General features: G+C 38.7%; 1 protein-coding gene across 1 annotated transcript; it reads left to right on the forward strand.

The window, feature by feature from the left end:
* Nucleotides 1-3,660: 3,660 nt before the first annotated feature.
* PNRC1 (proline rich nuclear receptor coactivator 1) lies at nucleotides 3,661-14,116 on the forward strand. The gene is made up of 2 exons (XM_032484577.1): nucleotides 3,661-4,361; nucleotides 6,484-14,116. Exons 1-2 carry the CDS (start codon nucleotides 3,822-3,824, stop codon nucleotides 6,925-6,927), a joined length of 984 nt encoding a protein of 327 aa, XP_032340468.1. The 5' UTR covers nucleotides 3,661-3,821; the 3' UTR covers nucleotides 6,928-14,116.
* The last annotated feature ends 4,232 nt before the right edge of the window (nucleotides 14,117-18,348 follow it).

Genomic DNA, 18,348 nt, shown 5'->3' on the forward strand with positions numbered 1-18,348 from the left:
GACAAAAATCAGTTTGCAAAAATGAACTGTCTAGGTCAATATATAATGATAAGAAACTAGGTTCTGGTGGGAGGGTATAGCTCAGTGGTAGAGTGCATAAGCATGCACAAGGTGCTGGGTTCAATTCCCAGTAGATAAATAAATAAATATAATTACCTCTCCCACCCACAACCCCCGCCAAAAAAAGAAGTTTACATTGTTTAAAAAGAAAAAGAAAAAAAAAAGAAACTGGGTTCTGTAAGTAGCCAAGTGAAACGAAAAATATTTCAGGACAGGCATTAGGTTGCATTCTATGAGTAGCAAAGATTTTTAAAGTTTTAGCAATGTATATAAAAGGAGAGCCAGCCGGAAAGCACAACCAGGCCTGTGACCCAGCTAAGATTCAATTGGTTGAAACCTCAGCTGGTTGAAATAACAGGCTTTTTTCCTTTGGTTTCCTTTCTAGGATGAAACAGAATCAAGTATCCATAATATTATTGTACCCCAGGGCTGCCACTAGTTCTTTTGAAACCTTTGTACCAGTACGAAAAAGAGATCCCTTTCTCCAGGTGGCCCCAGCCTCTGGGAGGATGGCTTTTAACTGCAGAGTGAGAGCTGTATTTCAGCTCCTCCTGTCCCTTCAGCCAGGCACCCATGTGCAGAGCACAACCTGCAAAGGCTTGCTGTCCTTCTTAGGAAAGTTTAAGAAATAAACAAGTGGTAAAATTCCTGCAAATACAGAAAGATGTAAGCGGAGGGATAATGAAGACATTAATTTCGACCTATAGTAATAATACTTTACCAACAATTTAAGTGTCAGTATAAATTTTGTCACTGCTGTGAAAATTTGTGCATATTTTGTTTGCTTTTAAATACAAACCTTAAATTTTAAGTGAACTTTTCAGAATATCTTCATAAAATAAGGTCTGTGATCAATGCTTAAATGTCAGGGAAAATAATTTGTAAAGTATAAATATTTTGATTTCATATTTATGTTCAATGTTTATAAGAATATTATTTCACAGATCTGAAAGATTAATAATTTGAGAATAAAGCAAAGTATAAATTGGAGTAATTGTTCCTCTCTTCACACAGGTGTCCTTTAGAGATCAGATATTTAAGATCTAAGCAACAACAGGTAGAGAAAATGGAGATAAAGTCACAGTAAGTGAGGAAGAAAGACATTCAGAGCAGGAGGAAAGATGATATTCCAGGTAGAGCGAGAGAGAGGAGAAGGACAGAAGTAAAAAGTGAGAAACACAAAGGTAGGCAGAAAAGAAGGCAGAGGAATTCATAGGGCTGTGATGCATTAACGCAAGTAAACTGGTTATTTCACAAATGGGCTTTACCTCTTTTCCCTGCTCTTTAATACCTGGTTTACTTTCTAATTGTTTATTAAAAACAACAACAACAACAATAACAGCAGCAAAACTCCTCTAAAGAAACTGTTGACTTAACAAAAATAAAACCAAGACATGCACTGTAACAAAAATTTTCAGAACCCTAAAGTCCTTTCAGGAGTTACTTTACCCTTGGAATGCCTTGCTACCTCCAAGATTGGCTCTTTGGGCTCAGACAAGAGCATTTGACCTTTTCCTTTGTATCATATAGCACAGATAAAACTAGGTTTGAATATTAAATTTAGAACTTACTGAAGACTAAGGGTCTATAGGAACTATACACAAAGGGTAACATGAAATCCAATAATCTGGTTTATAAAACCCGGACTGCTGTCTTCCAATGGTCCATTTCAGCTCCCAGTCTCTTGGTGGTGGGCACCATCTTAGCCCCTAACACTCAAGTGGCCACAGCTGCAAGGCTACAGAATCCAGGGTCTAACACAAGGCCTACCCTTCAGGTCTCAAATGCAAAAAAAACAATAACCCCAACACTCACCCAAGAGACACACGCACAGACAATAATAGCTGTCCTTATCTAGGGCCCCTCTGAATTGACTATAAATTAGCAGCTCCCTGAAGGGTAAATTATTCTTCAGGACAGTTTGATAGCACCCCCTACCAACCCCCCCGCAACAAAGTCAAATCTTAGGCCCTGGGATGCAGTGAAAAGAGCAGAGCGTCAGGCTTTAGGAGTTAAAGTGATTTAGTCCCTAAATTCTCGTGAGTTACTTTATCCTTAAAGGCTTTATTTACACCATTTACATATCTTTATTTACTTTAAAGGATTAGAGCAAGAATAAAATGAGATAACACATGAAAAAGTGCTTTGGAAGTAGGAATTCTTACCAAAAGAACAAGTTACCTCATTCCAGAGGTTCCGTACTCTTTGCCTGCTCTCCTCCATCAACTCTTGCCAGGCCATTCTCCTCATGGGATCACTCTTGCCAGACCATTCTCCTCAAGGGATCTGAACTCCCAACTTCAATTTTCAAGACCTGACGTCAAGTGAAAGGCTAAGATCTTTTACAGCTCTGGAAGTGTATGATTCCCATTCATCCAACGATCAGGAGCACTTACTATGTTTTAAGTGTTGGAAACACAGAAGTGAGTAAAATCCAGCAAAAATGAGGAAGTCCAGCAATCAGTAACGATGGAACGTAGTATTAAATGTTTACATAAAGTTATTGGGAAGCATTTCTCTGGATATTTCGTCAAACCTGGAGTTCAGATCCTGCCGTTAGTTTATTGTATGGTGTTTGACAAGTTCTTTTTGCCTCCCTAAGCCCGTTCTCTCCTGTAAACTGGAGATAAAATATAGTACCTTTTCCTTAGAGTTGTTTCGAGGTTCAAATGAGATAATTTATGTAAAGAACAGTTCGCGGTACGTAAGTGCTTAATAAATAGCCACAATTCTTTTTGTGTGAGAGCATAGTTCGGGCAGATGATGAGATTTCTATCAACACAGCTAGCAAAATGCACTGCATGTCGCAAACCTGTTTCACTTTCTGAGACGCAAGCCTCCTCCTTTGCTTCCTTCTCAGTATCAGTCACTGATTCGCGATCCCAAAGTCCCACAGTACGAAAGCAGTAACATTTCCAATGCCCAATTACGGATTTATGGAGAACTTTGCATAAATTAAGAGGCCAATTTCAATCAGTAAGTCACTCCCTTCTTACTCCAATTACCATAGTTAATGAGCGGCGTTTCTCAGCCGAGTTAATGAAAAAAAGTGAGTCACACTTCATCAAATGTAACTTAAATGTGTACTGGTTTTCTTTATGATTGAGAAGAATGAAATCACTACAATGTACTTTGAAATCTTAAATAAAAATAATAACGTTATTATGTTGAGCTTGAAATAAATACTTCCCCAAGGTCAGCGGCCGAAGAGTCGTCAGTGGCCTTGATGCTTCCAGATTCTTTTCCCCTAGCTCCCGCCCCAACTCCCATTCCCAAATTCAGCCTTGATCTTGCAGTCTGACCGAAGTCTTCAGGGCGAGGTGCGGGGGTGCGGAACGAGAAGAGTGGGGGAGGTAGGGCAGGTGGGGCTGAAACGGAACTTCATTGTTCGCGGGACCGACTCTTCCCGAAAGAGCCCGTTGGCAGCGCCTGCGCAGTGCGCACTCTTTGTGCAGGGCTGCAGCAAGCGAGATGTTTGTGTGTCTCTCTCCGAGGCGGCGGAGGCGGGGCCAGAGGGGCGTGGCATCCCCTTTCGCATTCCGATTGGGTCTTCATAGAGGATGGGCGGGCACAGGGCGGAGCTTCTGATAACAACACTCAAAGCGGAGGCTGAGGCTATTTGTTGCTGCGCCGCCACCGCCCGAACCATGGTCCATGCTTCTCTCGGGTTCTCTTAGCAGCAGCCGCCGCCTTCGCTGCCCTGTGATTTCTGGCCTCACTTCCTCCTTCTACTCCTCTGAGCCACTTTTCCTCTTAGCGCTATGACCGTCGTTTCTGTCCCGCAGCGGGAGCCGCTTGTTCTGGGCGGCCGCCTTGCGCCTATGGGCTTTTCCGCCCGCGGTTACTTCGGGGCCCTCCCGATGGTGACCACGGCTCCACCGTCTTTACCCCGGATCCCGGACCCCAGGGCGCTGCCCCCTACCCTTTTCCTCCCTCACTTCCTAGGGGGAGACGGTCCGTGTCTGACCCCTCAGCCTCGCGCCCCGGCACCTCTGCCCAGCTGCAGCCTCGCCACGGTGGGGGGCACCCCTCGGGCAGCACCGAAGAAGCGGCGAAAGAAGAAAGTGAGGGCCAGCCCGTCGGGGCAGCTTCCCAGCCGCTTCCACCAGTACCAGCAGCACCGGCCAAGCCTGGAGGGCAGGCGGAGCCCCGCGACGGGCCACAGCGCAGCGCAGCAAGTCTCGGACCAGGCCGCCGCCTGGGCCCCGGCTCCTGCGACCGCAACCCGAACTGAGGAAGCCAGCCCTTTCCTTGGCCCGCTGCCGCCCGCGGCGCCCGGACAGCCCTCGTTCAGAAGAGAGGTAAGGGCCGCAAGGGGCACGGCCGGGGACTGTTGGCGTCCCGGCCCCTAGACGGACACAGCCGGGCCCCGAGGTTTGGGGCCTTGCGCTGAGGGGTCGAGACGGGGGGGGCCGGGTTAAGGGACGGCTGTTTACTCGGGAGGGAAGTTTCCGTGACGCCTGCTCTCTTCTTGCTGGGGGCCGAAGGGGGAGGGGGAAGGCTTGCGCTGGCGCTGCTGATTGGCTCCTCGGAGCCAGCCAATGAGAGGAGCGTGTGCGCCCCAGCAACAGCCCGGATTTAGAAGGCTGGCGGCGTTCCAGGGGGTTTTGGCGTTCTGGGCGCGCGCGGGGGTGGGGGAGCTTGGTGGGGGGAGCATGGTGGGGGACGCGGCCCGCGGGAGGCTGACGTCAGCGCGCGCTACGTGCTAAGCGGTCCGGCGCCCATGAAGGAGGCGAGCAGGGTTGGGGTGGGAGGGCGAGGGTTAAGGGCCCGCTGGCGGCTTCCGACCGTTGGTAACGCCGAGATTAGTCGGGACGCGCGTATGGCCCCGCGCCGCCCGTTGTAGGGTTTGCAGTGGGCCGCCGGCCGCCTGGTTCCGGTTGGCTTCTTGATGAGTTGTGAGGTGCCCCGGGTGGGGCGCCGATCCAACTGGGGCTCGGCTCCTCGCCGGGCCGACCTACTTACATGTACTTTTCAACTTGGAAAGTTGGCAGGAGCGACGGCAGAGTTGTTGCCTCTTAGGAGCGCTAGATTTTGTATGCTAGTCTATCGGATGAGCGGAATGTATTAACAACCCGTGCTGAATACTGTTCCCTGCTTTCTTTACGGAAAGCAGTTTTACTTGTGTCCAGAATGAAATTTTTGAAAGTTACCAATTTACATTATGCTGCCCGATTTGCTGTTGGACTAGGATAAAACTGATGAAAACTCAAACGGCATAAAGTTGCTAAAATGACTTAAAGTAACCTTTATCAAAATAAAACATTGGCTTTAATTTTTAAGGCTTTCATAATAATGATGAAAATAAGTTACTGACATTTGTTGAAAGAATATTGGCCTGAGAGATTTGCAGCCTATCTAGCCGTGCTCTTGGGAAAAGTTAAATTTGCCTACCTTGATCTCTTAAATTATCATCGATTCCTTTCAGTTCCATGACTCTTAAATTTTAGTGATAGTCTAAAAAAGAGCTTTTGTACTTGTCCTAGTCAGAGTCCTTTATGTTCTAGAACAGTATTAAAACCAGGGAGCTCTGTTGGCAGTTAACTTTATTGACATGGATTATGTTACCTTGTGCTCCGGCTTTCTGTATTTGTGTCTTGTTTTCCTACCGTATTGCAAGTGTTGAAAGGGCAGTGATCTAATAGATTACCATGTCTTTCCATCTCCTCCTGGCTTCCTATAAGGATCCCTTGAGTTAGGAAAATGGGTGGAATTCGTGCAGTAAAGTTCTTGAAGCAGTTAAATCAGAAGGTAGGGGACTGGCAGAAACCATTCCTTAGTATGTATTGTACGTATAACTGGGCAAGGTGGTAGAAAGTGGTAAGTATTTTAGTATTTAAAATTATGAAATTTTGCTTTTAGAAGCTGGGAGATAATTTTTATGTGTGTACTTAGTAACCATTATCAAAACACTTCCTCACTTAAAATCTAGCTCCTGCTAATCAAATTTTTATTCTGAAATAATTTTTTCAAGTACTTACCTTAAAAGGTAAATAGTGTATCTATTAACATAGCCCTTTTCTTGATTAAATGCTTAATTAACCAAAGCTTTTGAAAATTTCTCTTGGCAACATCCTACTGTAAAAACACTGACCTTTAGTTTAGCAGGAAGAGGTTGGCACAGAGGTTTGGAAGATAGCCCATTGCTCTTATAGAAAGATGGACCTGGTTACCTTGGGCTTGTTATATTTTAGAATCACCTCACACTGCATCCTGGTAACAGTGATGATTAACTGTTTCTAGTGTACAATTATACGTGTGCCTATTTGGACATCCAGTAATAAGTGTAGCAAGCACATTTAATCAAGACAGTGAATGAGAAAGTCCAGGGGAACTTTTTATAAGAAAATAGATATATGGTGAGATTCATGACTGATTTTTATCATGAGACTGTATTCATTTTTATGTTCCTTGTCTTTGTAGGTTTTAAAATCAAAGATGGGAAAATCGGAGAAAATTGCCATTCCCCACGGCCAGCTTGTTCATGGTATACACTTGTGTGAACAACCAAAGATAAACAGACAGAAAAGCAAATATAATTTACCACTAACCAAGATCACCTCTGCAAAAAGAAATGAAAATAACTTTTGGCAGGATTCTGTTTCATCTGATATAATTCAGAAGCAGGAAAAAAAGCCTTTTAAAAATACCGAGAACATTAAAAATAAGCATTTGAAGAAATCAGCATTGCTAACTGAAGTGAGCCAAAAGGAAAATTATGCTGGGGCAAAGTTTAGTGATCCACCTTCTCCTAGTGTTCTTCCAAAGCCTCCTAGTCACTGGATGGGAAGTACCATTGAAAATTCCAACCAGAATAGGGAGTTGATGGCAGTACACTTAAAAACTCTCCTAAAAGTTCAAAGTTAGATTTCAGTATGTATGTAAAACATAGTTTTTCCAAAATCCCTGGACTCTTGAAAAAGAAATGTGGTACAGAAATGGAAAGTTGCCTTGTTGCAACATACAAGTGCAAAAGATGAGTTTTAAAAATTACAAACAGCTTGTATTATATTTTATATTTTGTAAATACTGTATACCATGTATTATGTGTATATTGTTCATACTTGAGAGGTACATTATAGTTTTGTTATGAAAGTATGTATTTTGCCCTGCCCAAATGGTAGGTGTTTTGTATATAAACAGTGGAGAAATTTTAAGTGTGCTAAGGCACATGGAAGACCGATCTATTTGCACAAGGTACTGAGATTTTTTTTCAAGAAACAGCTGTCGAATCTCAAGGTGAAGATCTAAATGTGAACAGTTTACTAATGCACTACTGAAGTTTAAATCTGTGGCACAATCATTGTAAACATGGAGTTTGTCTGTGTTTCTCTAAATTGATTTCTGCCTTCTAATAATCTGTAATTACTGGAAAACAACTTCCCATTTTTTACCAAATTTAGTTTTTGGTTTATATCCATTCAAATTTAAAAATTTAATGCCAACAAAATCGGTTGTAATCAAATTTTTAAATAATAATAATTTGGCCCCCCCCTTTTAAACTAGTCTTGACTCTTTGTGTGTGGCTGTTTTTTCATGTTTGAATGTGTGACTAGGAGATGGATTTTAAGTTTGCATTTTACTGGCTAAATGTCTGTACTAATTGTACCTCCTCCCTCTGAAATTTGAAGAGTCCAGTTTGACACCACTACCTCTAAGGGGAGGTATTCCCCATCTCATGAATGGAAATGGTTGTGGGCAAAAGTAAGGCTGACTAGTTTATAGCTTATATGTTTTTATGCATGAACTGTTTCATAAAATACCATTTGACTTACCATATATTTACAATGAAAGAAAATGGCACTTGTTTGGTGTGCAAAATTTGTTGATACTGAATGGGATACTTGAACCAAAGCAAATATAGTTGATGTTAAAATAATAGATGGAGATTTTGGATTCTGAAGCTTGAAGTTGGCAGCGTATGTATTTTTACTTTGAAATTCAAACTTCTACTCAGTAGTGTATTTATAAGGTCTTATTCCAGTAAGAAATTCTAGAACACAATTTCCCCTGTATGGTTTTTCGTTATACAAAGCCAAAGTTCATCTCAGATAACAAAGGAAAAGTTTTTCTGAGTAATTGGGCAATATTTAGACATGAGAAAAGGTAAAGGTGTTAAGAGGCTATATGTGATTCCATACGGTAGATTGTATAGGTCAGAAAGGTGCTACCATCCTGGGGAAAAAATGAGTTGTTCCCATCTTGTTTCACACAGGAAGGGTGACACTTAAGACGCTTAAATATCCTTACTTAGAATCACTGTTGACTTGATAAGCAGTGCCACGATGGTATGACTCACATAGCCACTACAAAACCAAGATGTGTATTAGATGTGTGGTATGGTATACAGCTTGTAAACAATGCATCCAAACCATTTTTGGGGACACTATGATATACTTCATTATTACAAACAAGTATATGTAGCTGGCTTTAAAAAAAGCTTTTAGAGAAATCTTAACAATATAACTGAGCTTTGAACCCTGTTGAAGTTATGACTAAGAAGTGCTAACATGTTGGTAAAGAGAATGGTTAAATTTTTTAAAGGAATGATGTGAGGAAAGGTTATGTTATAAAGTAACAGGGTTTATAGCTTGAAGAGTGGTTGAATTAGTCTACAGAAAGTACAGTGAGGAGGTATTAAACTTAAAAATTTAGTTTTGGTGAAAATACTTAACCTAGCAGCCTGTTGTTGGGCTAGCCTGTTGGGCTGCTGTAACAAAATACTGGCATATAAACAAATTTCTCAGTTCTGTAGGCTGGGAAGTCCAAGATAAAGGCGCCAGCAGACTTGCTGTCTAGAGAGAGCCCACTTAGAGGTTCACAGATGGTGTCTTTTTGCTGTGGATGCACATGGCAGAAGTGAGAGAGCTTTCTGGGGCCCCTTTTAATGCCGTTCATGAAGGTTCCTGCTGTTAGGTCCTAATCAATTCCCAAAGTCTACCTCCTAGAACCGTCACCTTGGGGGTTGGGTTTCAACATAGGAATTCAGACCATAGTCCAGCCCAATTATTCGGCCATTGTTTTTCTCTCATTTGAAATCTCTTGAAACATTTCCTCCAGTGTTCCTGTAATTTATTTTGTTTTGTGGCTATATAAAGCAAACATTGTGTTTGCAGTCACCAGCTTGAGTCCTGAATTTTAACTAATGGCCTGGTTAAAAAATTGTAATTGCAAAGAGTTAAAAGGTTTATAACTATGAGTGGAAAAAACTTGCATGCAGTGGTATTTCCCTATAGAACAAATACCAATATGTGGTTTAGTGTTCTATACTTAAGTTGCTTTTAGGTAGATTTGTACAATTTGATACCAGGTTTATTCAACTCATACTATTGATGTAGTGACACTATAGAAAGCTGCTTTTATTTGCACTCATCTTGGTGCTAGTTCTCAAAAGCAGTTAGATGTCTGGGGGAGGGTTAGGGCTGTCCTAGCTCAGGGCAACCAACCTTCCCTATTCCTGTTCTTCCAGAAGCAGTGCTGTGGAGAGAGCCATGCATGGTTATTAAAAGATTTGAGATTACCCAAAAAAGTGGGATGGGGTGGGGGAGGAGGAGCCTGGTTTTGAGATTAAGGAGGCCTTCAAGAGGCAGTATAAGGGCAGGTAAATTTTGAGTGGGGACATTAAGCAATCAGTTCTAGAAAGGAAGGGAACGGGTTTGAAGATGCAAAGGAACTTCTGTTTGACATTGGCATTTTGTATGAGTCTCCATTCCTCCCTACATAAATGCAGATATCTTACAAATAGATGGGAAAACTCATTTTAGAAGTTCAAGGCCATAGTGAAACTACAGTCCCCATCTTGGATAAAAACTGCCTCAACTACCTCTCCCCTCCTTGTTTGAAATATCCTTTTGTGTCATATTTGAGCAGCATGTCTAGAATTTAATGTGTAGGGGCTTATGTGTGAAGTTACGTTCAAGAGATAGTTGATCCTTGAACAACACAGGTTCAAACTGCACAGGTCCACTTGTACGTAGATGTTTTTAAGAAATAGTACATGCTACAGTACCACATGATCCGAGATTGGTTGAATCTGACGATCTGCAATCTTGGATGTGGAGGAACCTGATATAGGGGGCAGACTATATAATTTATATGCATATTTTCAACTGCAAGGGGTTGGTGCCCCTAACCTTGGAGTTGTTCAAGGATCAAATACAAGGATAATTGGCAGAGCTGAATATTAACAGCGTAGGTAGGCGAGGAAGAAGTGACCAACATAACTGAAATGGAGATGTGTTCCCCCTCCCTCACAACAAATGTTTTTAGAGGAGGTAAAAACAAAAGTCAAGTCATTGCCTCTTCCAGCAGGTAGTGACTAATTCTGGTGAGTAGGGATTATTAATCGGCAATCAGACACATAAGCAGCATTGAGTGGAGCCTTAAAATACTCAGTAGTATTTGACGTGCAAAGAAGAATTGAATAATTGTCAGAGGTAGAAGTTTTAGCAGTGTTAGGAAAAGATGTGGAATATCCAGTAGCTTAAAAGAAGTGCAAGGAAGGAAGGTTCAGTGTATTGAACGGTGTATTGGGGGAATAGGTTCAGTGTATTGAACGGTGTATTGGGGGAATAACATGAAGGGCTTTGAATGTCATACTGAAGAGTTTCCACTTTATTCTGTAAGCTTGGCAGAGTCATCAAAGGTTTATGAGAAAGGTAATGAGATTCCTACTCCAAAAGAAACTGGTAAAAATGGAGAGCAGTTTGGAAAGGGAAAGCTTGAGACGTGAAAGCCACTTGAGGATATTTCAGTAGATTAAAGGAGAAAAGAGCCTAAAGGACGGTATCAGAGGGAAAAACAGAGGCATCAACTTATTTGGGAGATGTTTTGCAGGTCGAAGTAAGAATTGAGCAACTAAATGAAGAGTTAAGAAGATAATTTTTAAATTGAGCAATTAGGAAGATAAAGACACAAATTGGGGAACTCTGGAGGGGATTGAAATTATAGAGGAGGATAATTTTGATGTGTATGTTGAACTTTGAGATGCATGTAGGATATTCATGTGGAAATACACAGCAAGTAGAAGATAGGTCAGGCCAAGCAGTACAGATTTGGTAATAGTGCGCAGAAGCACTAATTACAACGTGAATATGGAACTGAAATACTGTATTTTCCTATATTCTCTCCTCTTTCCCTCCTAAGACTTAACACCTTTACCAGTACGCTTGACCTCATCCTTTATGCTTTCTATGGACTCTCAACTTCATCTATAGTAATAAATTAGTTCTTGAATTAGTAAGTGTTTCCACTGAAACAGTGTTAAATGGTGATTGGTTATCTACCAACTTATAAAAGCCTATGTTAGTGGACTGTTCTAAGTTCTGGGATTCAGATAGCAGGGGCCCAGTTGGTGAAAAGGGGGAACAATGTTTCCTTCCCTTTTCTTGGTCCAAAATTTGAAACTGGGTAAAACGGATCTTTTATCATTCTATTTCTCTTTTTGTAAACTACCCCCTTCTAATGACTCTCCCGTCATGCTGCTGAATACATTATCCCTTATTCAGAGGGTGGAAGGCACCCCAACTCCTATGCCCTCTATGCAATTGATACCTACTTCAGGTTAAGGAAGTCAAACATAATGTACTTACACTTGGGTATATAAATTTTTGAAGGATATTGCTGAACAAAGACATTTTAAAATCACAGACCTGCTTTTTTAGCCCTGAGCTATCTCATCCAAGTTGTTTTTTGTACTTTATTCCTTTCTTTTCTGAATCCATACATCTTTCAAAAACTCCCAAATACGACAGACTCCAAATGGGGAAAGAGTATGTCTGTGTTACGAGAGGTGGCGTAGGAGGCAGAATTGTGTAAGCACAAATCTTGTGTAATTCAGGAACTACTTGTTTTTGTATCTGAAAGAAAATTTGAGCGTACATTTTATAGAGTGCTGTTTATATAAACACTCATAAAAATTTATCTTTGAAACTTTCTTGAAAATTTTGGATAGGATCCTCTGAAGCTAATGGGGTGGATGAAGTTTTGAGTTAGGGACAATGTATTTTATGCTTGAACTAAATCCTTTCTCTTTAAATCTCTTGGATTAGATTGTCATGAATTAATTTCTGACAGTTTTCAGATTAAGTTACTTTTCTTATCCTTTGCAATTCTCTTGGAATTCTAAATTAAATATGCTAAAATGCATAAGTAATATTCCTCGTAGCCAGGAATTGTATTTGCCAGACTTAAACTTGTGAATTACAATTTAAGACTTATATAGGTGTTGCATTTACTGAAGTTTCATTGTTGAGATCTTACAATGCATTTTCTAAAGCAGAGTTTATTAATGTTTCCTTCATGTAGAACTGGTGACACAAATTTAAAATACCCTCTGTTAGAAGAATAGTTTATCATAAGTAATGGTAGAAAGGGACAAAATGGGAGGATTGGCAGAAAGCAACCTACATGGATAATCATGGAAAATCAGATGCACATTTGTCAACGGAGGCTACAGTTTCTATCCAAGTTCCATTTAGTCAGAAGAGATCATATATCTTGAATGTATGTATAATAGCCCAAAAGACAAAATGACATTCTTGACAAAATGACAGTAATGTTGAAAATACTTCATTTCTGTAGTCATTCACACAATGATGACTTTTATGCAAGTGTGAAAAAGGATTCAGGAAAGTTAAGTTTCTACTACATAAAGTAAGCAACAGAAAAAAATAGGATATTTTATATATGATTGCAAAGATAATAGATACTAATCAATCGCCTTCAAAGCTGGTCATATTTACATAGCTACTCCTAAATTAATTACAGATAGTTCCTTTACTCTAAGATTAGCGGTTAACCTGTCAAAACTGAATTACAACTGTGTTCTTAAGAGTCTAGAATCTTGAGGGGATGATAGGTCGAAGACATTTTGATGACTTTTGATTATTTCCAACAGGCAAATGTCTGATTTAACTGAACTCAAAATTGCCTTCTAACAGAAATACTTTTAAACAGGAAGATCTTTCTTATTTCACTTTACTTGGCAATATGGAATCAGAGGGCTTTGGTTCTTATCAAAACCTTGGAGACATCTACAATTTGGAGGATCTTGCTATAAAATAAGGGCTCTCAATGGTCCCTTCTAATGTTGAGATTACCCTTACTCTTCAAGTGATCAAACATGAAGGGCTTTCAAAGTTTAAAACAAAAAGATGAACATCAAAGATTGGACTGTTCTTTTCCATCAGCCTTCCAAGGGACCTAGTCACTGTGTATTCAGTCCAGTCTCTTTAACCATCTGTGTCTATTTAAGTTCCTGTAAATCATCTGATGTGTGAAACCAGATCCTGAATTTCAAAACTAGGAAAACAGAATCACATTTATGAAAATATTCAACCAAGATTTTTTAAAGTCAGTCTTGAGCACTTTATCATTCTAATTGGAATAGCCCATTTATGAACATAACAATTTTCAGAAATTTACTATATGTTAAATTCAAAATAACTGGGGAATAGTTGGATGGAAGTATGTAATAAAGCAACCATAATTTACTGTTATTTGGACAGTCTACATAGTGATATTTGGTGTTCACTGTAAAATTACTTATTAAATATTTTTAAAACAAAATGTTAATAGAATTGGGGAGAATTGGGGTTGCTTTACTAGCTCACTCCAACATAATACATAACTTGAGTATTTGCCAATAATTCCAAAAGCTCACATACATGTAGCATAAAACACAAATAAGTTAACCTTTTGGGGTCTAAAACTTTGAATCTCCTGAATATTTTCCTTTGCCCTTTCAACTAGTCTGGTTAGTTGGTTATAACACTTCTAAAACAACAGAACAACTCTAGTCAATGAGTGAAACACTAAAACCATTGTAAATAAGAACTGAAAGATTACAGAAAGGATAATGTATTTAAGCATTGGCTTATTTGGGAAATGTGACAGTTGACATTTAATGTTAATGTTGACATAAATGTTAAAGCTTGAAGAAACTTTAGGGGATGATAAAGAGGAAGGGTGGAGACTAAAGATTCTGAAGGGGACTTATAATAACCACCCACAGTTTGAGAGGAAAGTTAAAGAAATTAAAGTGGAATAACTTGAACTTTAAGCAGTGAAAGGAAGTAAGTGTGTTGGTATGAGATTCCCAGAAAAGAAGCAAGGGGATGGCTGAAGGCTAGTTAGCACAGAAATGACTGGGAGGTAGAGTGCAAGGCAGGGTGCAACTCTGAACACCCTGCTCTTTAAAGCCTTTAATGCTGAATTAACATCAGTGGAGCTAATGGAAAGCTAAAAGCATTTAAAACTATTCCTTAAGTGTAGTTCCACTTTTCATGATAGACATTCATATACAACCACAACCTTTTAGTCAAAATAGATAAAAGAGTGGACAAAAGTGTGGTCACAAAACCTCTTAAAAGTATCAGTTATATCTGACTCCTGCAGGCAGCTCAAAGCACCTTGTACAAGTGCTTTTTTTATATGAGGTTTTAGAATAAAAATTTTTCACCTAGGTTTTGAATCCCATTTAGTAGATTATATGGCAAGAGTAGGGAATTAAAATGTATAAAACAATAACAAAAATGGTTAGGCTTTATATACATTAAAAATTATAATGAAAATTCTAACAAAACTAGAACATTAGTATTTCTAATTCAGCTACATTTAACATTTTCAAGACCCAAATTTTAAGGTTTACTGACAATGATGAATGTTAATGCTTTTCCTTAAGGTTTTTATGAAATTATACAAATATTTCACAATGTGTTCAAGTAACAGTTCATCTTTTTTTTTTAAATGTAAGATTGCCCAGAAGAGTCTGCCCAGAATTGACATATAGTTTATGTCAATTCTTCAATTCTGAAAAAAGGTCAACAGAGCACTTTTTCTCAAGGTGTAAGGTAGTGTTCCCACAAAGCAGATGCTGCCTCACCAATGTAACAGGAATGGTTTTTAATTTCCCCCCAACAAAAGAAATCCACTATGTTTTTCTTACTATTGAATAAAATAGGCTATCACTTGGGACTGGGAGTCTATTTTATATTGAGACTTTTGTTGAAATTAGTCAATTTAACAGCACTTTAAGTCTATAAAATCAGGAGTAAGCTAAGGAAAGTAGAACATAGTTATTCCTCAGTCTCCTCTATGGAGCCATTTCTAAAAAGCATACAGTTCTTAGGCATTTAGTTCACAGAATTATATTCCTAAATCAGAGAACTTGTAATTTTGCTTCTTGTTTCAATTACACTTTTTCTGAGGAACTACTCATCCTACACAAGCTGTAATACGTAAGATCAAACAGTAATGAACATGCAATCAGTCCATTTCTAGCACTACACACTGATTACTGGCTAGGCATTCTCTCACCTGGAGAGACGGATCCTTTAAATTTTCCATCCGCATTCTGAAAGAACCTGAAACTTCACATACAGTGAGATATCCTTGATTTTAATTTGTAACCCATTTACTACTTTATAAACTAAAAGGTAGGTTGAATATAGTGTTTTGAATTATGTGAACCAAATATATGCTTGAAATCATACATTTAAAAAATGGTACCCATCAACCCACTGAGCATGCATCTACCTGCACAAGTTGATACTATTTCTTTTCATAAATTCAGAATTGTGGTGGTATATTCCTAAAATACAAGATTAAAAAAAGACCAATCATATAACCCTTTCCTCAAAATAAAATAAAAACATTATACCATTTGGGGGGAGGGAAATACTACCGATGGGTTATATTAGTCTATATTTAATCCAATCTTTCTTCACATGATTCCTTTAGATAAAAGAAATGGTATTTGTCATTGTTGTAAAGTACTGTTTTAACTTGAAAGAAGTTGATTCAACCTGGAATATCTTAACATGTCTATCAGGGAATATTTTATTTCTAAAAAGGTTTTTGACTCAAATATCTTTATACTTAATTGGTTAATTCTTTTAAAAAGATGTACCAAATTTAATTCCATAATCACAGTCCATCAGTTACAGTCCGTCCACCCTCCCAGTGGGCTGTCCTGAGCTCTACTGTGTTCCTGGGATGGGATCAGTACATTAGGGGCATTTTCTAAGTAGCAGGGGCCAGGCCCAGTCAGGAATAAAGTGCTCACTCCCCTAAGGTTGTTTTCGTGAGGTAATGGGTCCTGGTCTGGGATACACAAAGCTATGGTTAATTTGCCTAGTTTTAAGAAAATCTTTTTAAAGGTACAAGATAAATTTTCCAGCAGGCCTAAATTAACCTGGTAGACCAATGCTGGAGCTAATGCTATGATCCTAAATACCCTATTTTCATCAAGAGAGTGATTTAGATGTTACAGTTCAAAATCCTCATTTAATACTTGTATGTTTTCTAATCAAATACATGAGTTTTAAGACTAAAACCCATGTTTCACTGAACCACACGTTCTTAAACTACTGGGAGTCATGGAGTGGTCTGAAAATCTACAGGGCCTAGATCTGAAGCTTTGGTCCCATGATGCCAGATTAAGATCCTCTGCATAAATAGCATATATTTATTCATATTAAGTACCCCCAAATTTTCTACCACCTTGTTTGGAAGACAAATTTAATATTTGGCTCTAAATATGAAATTACAATTTTAATGTAGCTTAGAAGAATTATGTAAGTATTTCTAAATACTTCTTCCTTTAAACTTTGACTAATTTTGCCTCATGCAATGGGATTAGAATAAAAGCAGAAGTCCATATTTGTAATAATACAACAGTATGTCTTAGAATAGTTGTGTCTCAAGCAATATATATATGTATCTCAGATAACATATAAAGTCCTGAAATTAGTTAAAATCTTACATTTAAAAATAAATAACCTAGTGACAAGATTAAATCCTAGACTCTAGATAAAAAATTTGACCTATCCCCCCATTATGTTTGCAGCTGCAAAATACCAGCTGCTATACAGAAATTATTTGTGTATTATTCATGGGAAGAAAGAAACAAGCAGTCTAGTGGCCACTTTATCTTCTTTGACATTAACTTTTTCTCTATGAATCCTGAACAAATGGAGGTAGGCAGTGTCCCTACACTAAACTGCAAGTACCTGAGTAAATATATTATCTTTAAAGGAAATGATCACAGATGTGTAACATTTGCTTTATTTTACAGACAATCTTACCCTAAGTATCCTCTCTTAAATGGCCTAAGAAACAATTCCATAGCAAAAGTGAACCCCAGAATAGGTATGCTCAGAAGATAACTTTCCAGGCTCTCAGCACAACTGCCAATCAATTTCCACTCAGTCACAGACCCCATTTTCATTGAAACCTATAATCTTCTCCTAATTCTATTCTCTGCTTTCCCACTAAACATTATCTTAGTTTAGCATATATCTTGTCAAAGACTTGTCTTCCAAAAAGGCAAGCACGGTGTTCAGGGAGGGCTGTATGGAGCCCAGCCATCCCCGAGCTCTGAAGTCTAATGGTTGTGTGACCTTGTGCATGAGGTCAGTACCTCTCTGCATCTCACTCACTGTACATGCAGTGGTATTGACCTCATAAAGCTGTTGTGATGGGTGAATTATGTAAAACTATAGAGCAGTGCCAAGCACACGGTAAATAATGAAGAAAGTTTGAACTATTACCATTCCAGTTTTTCCATCAAAACAAACAGTATCCTTCTAAGCAGACTAGGGATTACAATGGAAAACCAAATCAGAGGTAAATTAAAGGATTAAGCATGTTCAGAAACATTACCTTATAGCCTTTTACTAAGATAATGATTAAATGCAGAGTAAAGACACTATAATCAATTCCTAGTTAGTATTTGGAATAACTACATATGTATGTGTGTAAACTCAAAACATTTATTTAGAAAATACAAAAAATTTCTATTAATATTTGTCTTGCTCTTTTTTCAGACTATCCTTTCAGTTTTTAATAGTGCCACATAATTTTATAACTAAATTTTATTACAACCAAACACTTCAAAGAGTTGTAGTTTTGAAATAAATTTTGCTATGGTTAGAGAAAATCTATTCAGAAAGTACAGTATACATGAATTTATGGTACTTGTCCAAATATTACCAGAATATAAATTAGTTTGTAAAGTTGTTTCTTACACATAGGATGTAAATTACAAAAAAAAAAAGGAATTTGTATTCAAAAACAAATAGAAGCAACATTAACTCCTATATGCTAAAAATATGCTTAAGCACTCTACATACAAATATTAACTGTATGGGCTGAGAACTTTTAATTTTCATATAATTCAACAAGGTACACCAGTAGAGCTCTATAAATATATCCCCTATAATTATCATTTGCAAAACCATTTTAGCACAAATACTACCAAAACCCTCTGAAAAACGTAAACTACAA

Source organism: Camelus ferus, chromosome 8 (genome assembly GCF_009834535.1).
Source record: "Camelus ferus isolate YT-003-E chromosome 8, BCGSAC_Cfer_1.0, whole genome shotgun sequence".
NCBI lineage: Eukaryota > Metazoa > Chordata > Mammalia > Artiodactyla > Camelidae > Camelus > Camelus ferus.

What these genes read in the sequence shown, in the direction of transcription:
- PNRC1 (XM_032484577.1), top strand. Translation starts at nt 3,822, where the DNA reads ATGACCGTCGTTTCTGTCCCGCAGCGGGAGCCGCTTGTTCTGGGCGGC. An exon ending in AGCCCTCGTTCAGAAGAGAG is followed by an intron (nt 4,362 to 6,483) that starts GTAAGGGCCGCA and finishes TTGTCTTTGTAG; the next exon opens with GTTTTAAAATCAAAGATGGG.